Source organism: Mus caroli, chromosome 12 (assembly GCF_900094665.2).
Source record: "Mus caroli chromosome 12, CAROLI_EIJ_v1.1, whole genome shotgun sequence".
In the NCBI taxonomy this organism is placed as follows: domain Eukaryota; kingdom Metazoa; phylum Chordata; class Mammalia; order Rodentia; family Muridae; genus Mus; species Mus caroli.
In genome coordinates, this window is record NC_034581.1 from 70,489,259 (window position 1) to 70,497,796 (window position 8,538).

An 8,538-nucleotide genomic window follows, 5' to 3' on the forward strand; every position below is an offset into this window, starting at 1 on the left:
CTTCTTCTTCTTCTTCTTCTTCTTCTTCCTCTTCCTCTTCCTCTCTCTCTCTCTCTCTCTCTCTCTCTCTCTCTCTCTCTCTCTCTTCTTTTCTTTCTAGACATTGGGCCCTAGGGATTGAATTCAGGTCTTCGTGCTTGCCAAGCAGGCACTTGACCTGCCCCCTCTCTCTCCTGCCACTTGTTTTAGTTTTATGTAAGTGTAAAATAGGACGTTATAGTATATTGACATATAATAAACATTGCAGGGACTAGTTTGAAAGTAAAACATTATTTTGTAACAAATATTAATTGTGTAACAAAAATTATCCCTAAGTAATACTCAAATAATTCTGAGCCAGGCTTAGTGCTGTTTAAAGGGTTGGAGTACTAACTAGGGTCCTTGGGAATAATATGCATTGATATTATGTTAATGCCACTTATGTATAATGTATGTTGAATAGAGTATACTAAATGCCCCTTCATTTTGCTTAATGCCATTCCTTTTGTAAACTCCTTTGCAATATTTAGCCATCAAGAAAAGCTTGTACTAGAAGGAGAGAAGTATTTGCAGAGTAAGGAGGACCTGAGGCTGATGCTCACAGAACTGAAGAAGCAGCAAGAAGCAGGCTTCGCTCTACAGCCTGGGTTGCCAGAGAAGCAAGCCCAGTTAAAAATTTATAAGAAATTCCTCCAGAAAGCCCAAGATTTGACATCCTTGCTAGAGGAGCTAAAATCTCAGGGCAATTACCTCTTGGAGTGCACTAAAAATCCCAGCTTCAGCGAGGAGCCGTGGCTAGAAGTGAAGCACCTGCACGAGAGCCTTCTTCAGCAGCTCCAGGTGAGATGGTGGGCAGAGGAAATCCCTGCGACAGGAACCGTGCCTTAGCTGTGCCTGCGACAGCCAAGACACGAGGCTCTTCTGCAGAACTAGTGCTTGGAACTTAGTTGTTCTTTTGCTGAACCCAAGGCTTTCAGTGGGTTCCAGTTGTACATGAAAGTACCAACTCTTAAGAAGGGAGGGATCTCCCTCAATCACTTTTAATAGAGAAAGCCATTGTGTGTTGATTATGGTATTTCCTCTTGTTCCCCTCTTCAGTAGTCAGATAGCTTAAAGTTCCTTAGGAATCTCTATGAAGATGGCTATGTGAGCATTATTCACCCATCCATGCATCCATCCATCTATCTATTCCTCCACCCATCCATCCATCCATCCATCCTTCCATCTGTTCATCCAACCTTCCATCAATCGATCCATCCATCCTTCCATCAATGCATGCATCCATCCATTATCTACCCATCCATCCCCTAACTCATCTCCTTATCTACCTATTTATCCATCCACTCATCTACCTCCCCATCCATCCATCCATCCATCCATCCATCCATGCATGCATCTATACATCCATGCATGGCTGCATGCATCTATCCATCCATCCATCCATCCATCCATCCATGCATCTATACATCCATTCATTCATCCATCCATCCATCCATCCACCCACCCATCCACTAACTCATTTCCCTATCTGCTTATTTATCCATCCACTCATCTACCTCCCTCTCCATCCATCTATTCATCCACTCACTCACTGGTCAGATTTATCTGTCAACAAATGCATCTACTTATCCACCTACCCACCCACCACAAATATGCTTATTCATATATCATTCACCCACCCACTCATCCATCTAGAGTAATAATTCATATAAATTGTCATGTTCCTCCCTCGGATCTTTCCATACAATCTATAATTGAATGAGTTGAGGTAAATTGTCCCCTCGTTATAAGAGTCCATTCTTTCAGCAAAACTAACTTTAATTCATTAGACATTGAAATCCGGCTTCAGTATAAGGATTATCTGATCAAGAAATCCAGATGATCCAAATTCTGGGGGATGGGCACAGGTTTGGATGCCTACTTGGGCGGATCTTCTGTAGGTTACCTCTGCCGGTGTCTAAGAAGGCGTGGTCCTCTTCCTTCCTTAGCCCACGGAAGATGGTTTTGCTTTTGAGTTATGATTATTTCTTCCTGACAGAGATTTGCTTTTTATTCTTAGGAGAGGATCCTGGAATTAGGTTGCTCTCTTAGAGTCCTTTTGAGATGCAAACTCTTTGTTTTAAAGCAACAAACGAGACCTTACTTATCAATGTTTGCGATTTAGTGATATAATTTGTCGTCATTTTGTTTTGTAGTTCTCTTGACAAGTTGCCTCTAGGGAGGAAATTAAGGCAAGGAAACATGCAAAGAGCAAATTTTTTTTTTTTTTTTTGGTTTTTTTGAGACAGGGTTTCTCTGTGTGTTTAATAATTTTTTTTTATCAGGAGATGGAGACTTTGTAGTGATGTATTTTAAACACTAACGACTCTGGGTCAATTATGGGCATATTCATGTTTCAATCTGAAATCTTGTAAAGTAAGTCTGTGTGAATTGTATAATTACTTCCTGAGTGAAAAAAAAAGTTGAATATTTTCTTAATTGTCAATGGTTTTATTTTTTAGGATTCTGTGCAAAAATTAGAGGGTCATGTTCAAGAACACAGTTCATACCAGGTTTGCCTCACAGACCTAAGCACCACACTGGATGATATCTCCAAGGAATATTTCAGTCTTTGTGATGGATCTAAGGACCAAATAGTGGTTAAGGAGAGAATGCAGAAGTTACAGGTAAGGAGCGATGCCCAAGCATAAGACACATTGAGGGGGGGGGATCATATTTTGACAACTTTGACTTTTTGGTAACTTTGAGCAAAGAAATTCGAGTGCTATTTAGAAAGGTCTCAGCAGTTTGAAAAGGGGGCGGGCATGGTTCTCTAGTAGTCAGGCCATTGGTGAAGCCATTTGAACAGTGGTTGAGTGTGCCCTTAGAAGAGATAGTTCTACCTATGACCAGCCTGTCGCTCATTATCCTCATTTCATAGACAACATAATTCCAGGGAACTCTGAGAAGCCAGAGGATGAAGGCAGCATGATGTGACCCCGGGGAAGTATACCCGTTTACCAGCTTGGGTGAATAGGATTTACGTAGATCTCGCCCTCTCAAATTTCCTGTCTGGTAGAGCCTGTGAGAGTCTCCCTTCCTTTTGCTCCCTCAGCAGCTAGCGCCCTCTAGTGGGGATCAGTGGCCTCATCCACCCTGCAAACCACCTTTGGTTTCTCACCACTTTTACAATCAGTGTGGTAGTCCTGCATAGTGCCCTGTGTAAAATTAGCTTTTAATTTTAAATACTAGCACTAGATGGATATGAGCATTCCAAATGAATCTTTTTATCCTTTTTGATACTTTTCATGGTGCAGGTACTCATTCAATGTTTGAATTTTGAAAAACCTGAATCTAGCCTGGCTGTGGTGGTGCATGCCTTTAATTTCAGCACTTGGGACACAGAGGCAGGCGGATCTCTGAGTTCTGAGTTCAAGACCAGCCTGGTGTACAGAGCAAGTTTCAGGATATCCAAGGTTACCCATAGAAACCCTGTCTTTAAAAACAAACAAATAAACAAACCAGGGTTATAATAGGTGTGTGTGTGTGACCTTATTTGGGGGGTGGAGGTAGGGGGAGACAAGGTCTAACTATGTAGCTCTGCGTGGCCTAGAACTTGTACATTAGACCAGGCTGGCCTTGAACTCACAGAAATACACCTGCTTCTGCCTCTCTAGTGCTGGGATTAAAGGCATTTGCCACCACATCTGGTGATTTACTTGTTTTCACTTTATATGTGTGTGTGTTTAATCTGCATGTGGTTGTGTACCATGTGTATGCAGTCCCCATAGAGACCAGAAGAGGGAGTTGGCTATCCTGAGACTGAAGTTGCAGACAGTTGTGAGCAGCCATGTGGGAACTATACCTAAGTCCTTTGGAAGAACAGTGGATTTTTGTTGTTTTTTTAACCACTGAGCCATCTCTCCAGCTCAGGGAGCTGTATCTTAAAGGAATATACCCAGCAAAGGCCTACTGACAGCCCTCTGTATTTTACAGACTGTACAACAAACATTTTTTTCATTACCTGGTTCAGATTTCCTAGTTCCTATGAGAACTCGGAACTTCTATTAGAAAATTTGATGTGAGATGCCACAGTGGTTTGAAATCTTCCCCAAAGTTTCTCCTTTGAAGCATTATTAACACTTTCGTTTTTATAATATACATTTTGTATTAGTGACGCAGAATACTTTATGATTTACAAAAAGTCAGCGCACTCTTCTGAGACCCGAATGGCGAGACTTTCTATAACATACTCCGCTCTCCTCCCAGGAGCTGGAGAGCAGACTCCGTTTCCAAGGCGGTGCATTAAAGAAGGCTTCTGCCTTAGCGAAATCCATCAAGCAAAATACATCTTCAGTGGGACAGAAGATTATTAGAGATGACATAAGATCGCTTAAGTATAAACAAAAGGATTTGGAAAACAGAATTGAATCTGCCAAGCAGGAGACTGAAAACGGTCTCAACAGCATCCTTAAATCCAAAAGCTCGACAGAAAAGCATGTAAAGTTTTCTCTGCCAGTTGAAGAGATGCCGGCCACTTCTGAGGCGCCCAAGCCCACTCAGGAGTCGGCAGCCGTGGGCGAGTCAGGGGGAGCCCGGGAAACAAACACGGTAAGTGCGGTGATTGTGCTCTCTAGACACCGAGTCTGCGAGGAAAGAGGTGTGCCTCTTTCAAAAGAGTCTCAAATCAAGCATTCTGATTTCCTAATTAAGTCCTCAAAGGACTGGGTATTTATGAAGCTCACTTGTCAAAAGGGTCCTCAGAGAATGGTCCAGGTTTCTGTGGTGAAATATTCCTGTTCCGTCTGTTCAAATGTCAGTCATCAATTTAGGCTGATTATCCTCACCGAAGTGTAATCAGATACAGTTTCGTGGGTCAGGCGCACAAAGGCAAATTAGAAAAGGCAAAAGAAAAGAAAATGTGCTTTAGCCATTTCCCCAGTTTAAAAAAAAAAAAAATATATCCAAGAGCTTATTTTTTTCCCCCATTTGGTCAATTTTGTAAATGAAATCAGAGACTGTTGCAAAGGAATAGGCTCCTTTCTCTTCTTTGTTAATGCTTTAGTGCAAATACAGCTGGAAACGCTGCCTGCCGGGTCATTAGTGAGAAAATGACAGGCTGAGGCTCCCGAGTCTCAAGGAGGAAGAAGTGTGTTTCCCGGTAGCTCTTTTCTTCTCTTTTAAAATGTTGTTTGCAACACTTTTAAAAGGTTTTTAAAATGTGTTTGTTTATATATTTATTTATATGTATGCATGTGTGTTGAATATATGTATATGTTCATATATACACACATACACTCTGTGTGTGTGTGTGTGTGTGTGTGTGTGTGTGTAGTGTGGAGGTGCATGCCCCTCTATGTGTGCACGGAAGGCCTCTATCACTCTCCATTTAGCCTTTGATTCTCATGCGGGTCCTTTTCCAGAATGTGGGCCTTCCATGTTCGCATCCAGGGTGAAACCCAGCAAGTCTCAGATCCTCACACCTCTGCCTCATGGTACTGGGGCCAAAGGACGGCACAGCACAGCTGGCTTGTCACATGAGCGCTGGGATTCAAACCCCAGTCCTAATGATTGTACAGCGAGAACTCTTAACCCTGTTGTGAGCAAACCCCCAGCATTGCCAAGGGGGCGAATCACCTGTCAGCCATGCCAAGCTGCCTAAGCACCTGTAAGCAAATCTCTCCATCCTATAGTTACTATGACACTCCGGTCCAATAGAATATATTGAAAACTGCAGGAAAATCACCATCCAAGAATGGCTTTTAATTTTATAAGCCTTCAATTGACTCTTAAATGATAAGAGTTACTGAGAATGTATAATGGTTCACTAAAAAAGAGTGTTCGTTTTGTTTTTCATAGTAAAAGAATTTAAGACTTTATCTTAGTTAAAGTTTCTACTGTTGTGATGAAATACCATGACCAAAAAAAAGCAAGTCTGGAAGGAAGGTCAGGACAGGAGCTCAAGCCGGGCAGGAGCCTTGAGACAGGAGCTGATGCAGAGGCCATGGAGGGATGCTGCTTACTGGCTTGCTCTTTACGGATTGCTCAGCCTCCTTTCTTATACAACCCAGGGCCACATGGAGCCAAGGAATAAAGGGCTAGGTCCTCCCCCATCGATCACTAAGAATATGCCTTAGAGCCAGATCCTATGGAGGCATTTTCTCAGTTGAGGCTCCCTCCTTTCAAGTGATTGTAGCTAGTGTCAAGTTGACATAAAACCAGCCGGCACGGACTTTGAATAATTTTCATAAGTCTGGATTACAGAAAGGTGGTTTCAATTCTGTACCAACGTGCTTTCTTCTTTTGTAACGTGACATTTTCCTGAATCTGCATTTTGTGTGTTTTCTGCTACCAGTGCCGTCAATCCTCTTGTTATACGTAATATCACACTGTGTAAAGTTAAGAGCAATGCCAAAGTTGAACAGTAGCACGGGTGAGAGAGATCAGAGACCAACTCTATTGGTAGATGAGTAAGAGCCGGGTGTAATGAAGCCCATACCACAGCTTGATGTGAATAGCTGGGTGGGAGCCTTAGCTTAAATGATCACACAGGGCACAAGAGGAAACGATTTAGTTCATGATAAAGCTGACTGATAGAAAATAAATGCAACAACAACAAAAAACACTCTTTGATCCAAAACTATGGTGATAATGCTGGAGGGTGTGGCTGAGCCTCAGTCCCAACTATTCCAGGAGTGAGAACCTATCGAATAAGACTAAGAAAGGCAAACGTTGCAAAGTACCCGCTATAGCAAAAGTAATCCCTTCATTCATCAGACACGCTTATTTACTGAATGCCGGTGAAATGTCTTGGTGGGCAAAGTTGCTTGCGGCCAAACCTGATGCCCTGAGCCAGAGTCCCAGGACCCACCTTGTAGAAGGAGAGAACCAACCTCAGAAAGTTCTGACCTCCACATGCATGCTGTGGCAAAACACAGTCCCTCCCAGATAGATGGACAGACAGACAGACAGATGTATGTAAGATATTTATTGAGACCTATTTTGGGTGAACTGTTCTGGTAGAATGTGAAGATTCAATTTCCACAGCTTTAAGTGCAGTACTAAACCGATGTCACTAATGTTCACTTCACATGCCATTTTGGACTCCGGAGGAACTTTTTTTGAGATATGTTTTAGGACTTATTTTTATTGATGTGTATGTGTATCTATCTGAGTGTGTGTGCACGTGTGCACAGGTGCCCCTGTGGATGCAGAGTCCCTTGGAAGTGGAGTTACAGGGGTTTGAAAGCCAACTGATCTAGGTGCTGGGATCCAAATGCAGCTCATTGCAACAGAGCAGAGAGCATCACTCCTAACCACTGAGCCATCTCTTCAGCCCCTAACAGATCACTTTAACTAGTCTCTAGAAGAATTTTAAAAGCTTTTTTTAATCTTTTTTACTCCTTCTACTTCTTCTCCTCCCCCTCTACTATCTCTCTGTCTCTCTGTGTGTCTCTGTCTCTCTCTGTCTCTCTCTGTCTCTTTCTCTCTCTCATCTCTTTCTTTTATGGTTCTGAGCAATAAATATTTTCCTTTAGGAAATAGCATTGATTTGAGTTTTGTTGGAAGCATGGCTGTGCTTGCCAGGAATCATTGTGACAACACTTCTGTCTTTGAATCCATTGCTCAGACTTTTATTTAGATGGACAAGATATTTTAGATTGGGGCTATTGATCAGCTCTGTCTTATTATTGATGTGATTAAGGCAGGCTTAGAGGCAAAAGAGAAAGAGGGGAGGTTTTGGATGGTGTCCATTCAAAGCATGCTGCATATTTTTATAAATGTGGTGTCTAAGCACTGTGAGGTGTACGCAGACAGATCTGCCCCCCTTTGCACCCTCGTATAAAGGTCAAGTGAGTTACAGAAGAGGTCATCAGAGAAGGGACTGTCCACTCTCTTAGGACTTCATATGTTATCTAAAGGAGATGATAGTGAACAGGAACAAGGAACATCATGCATTCCTAATGTTTTACATTTTAAAAACAATTAGTGTGACATTCCTGCTTAATTGGCATGATCTTTCTTGTCCCGTTCTTCCCAGGTTGCAATCTGTGTGACAGAATTGCTTCACAACTCCCCAAACCTTTTGTCTTGTAATGATTTTCTAATTTCCTTGTCGCTACATATAATTGTTTTTCCGTTCTTTTCAAAAAGAATTCTGAGCATTTATAATTTGATGCACAAGAAGCATGGGTAGGTAAGTCCTAGAAGACAAACATGCCAGGCTTCCATCAGTGGGTAAGCGAGCAGGGACACAGCTGGGGTCAGTGCTTAGAGGGGAAGGAAGACCATGTAATGAGTCAGAGTAGGGTTCAAAACAGTGATGGTTGAAATTTGTGTCAGCTGTTGTTTAACCTGGGACCTTAAGGGGAAGGGGAACCCTAAACACATACACACACACATGCATACACGCACACTGTGTATGTGCACGCTGTGCTTGTGCATACGTGAATAGCAGAACCCATTGTTGGGAATCGTACCCACTCCACCTTCCAAGTATACGTCCTTGTTCTTCTGGCCAGTATTAACATCTTGCTTCTCGTCTTAGAGATATGTTTTTTTTTTTTTTTTTTTTTTTTT

The 8,538-nt window shown here is 42.2% G+C and overlaps 1 protein-coding gene across 1 annotated transcript in view; it reads left to right on the forward strand.

The window, feature by feature from the left end:
• Positions 1-8,538, forward strand: part of LOC110306548 (nesprin-2) — a 209,014-nt gene that overhangs the window by 39,309 nt on the left and 161,167 nt on the right. The window contains exons 29-31 of the mRNA XM_029484925.1: positions 510-819; positions 2,481-2,645; positions 4,228-4,569. Of these exons, the coding sequence (XP_029340785.1) occupies positions 510-819; positions 2,481-2,645; positions 4,228-4,569 (817 nt within the window). The remainder of the gene's footprint in view (positions 1-509; positions 820-2,480; positions 2,646-4,227; positions 4,570-8,538) is intronic.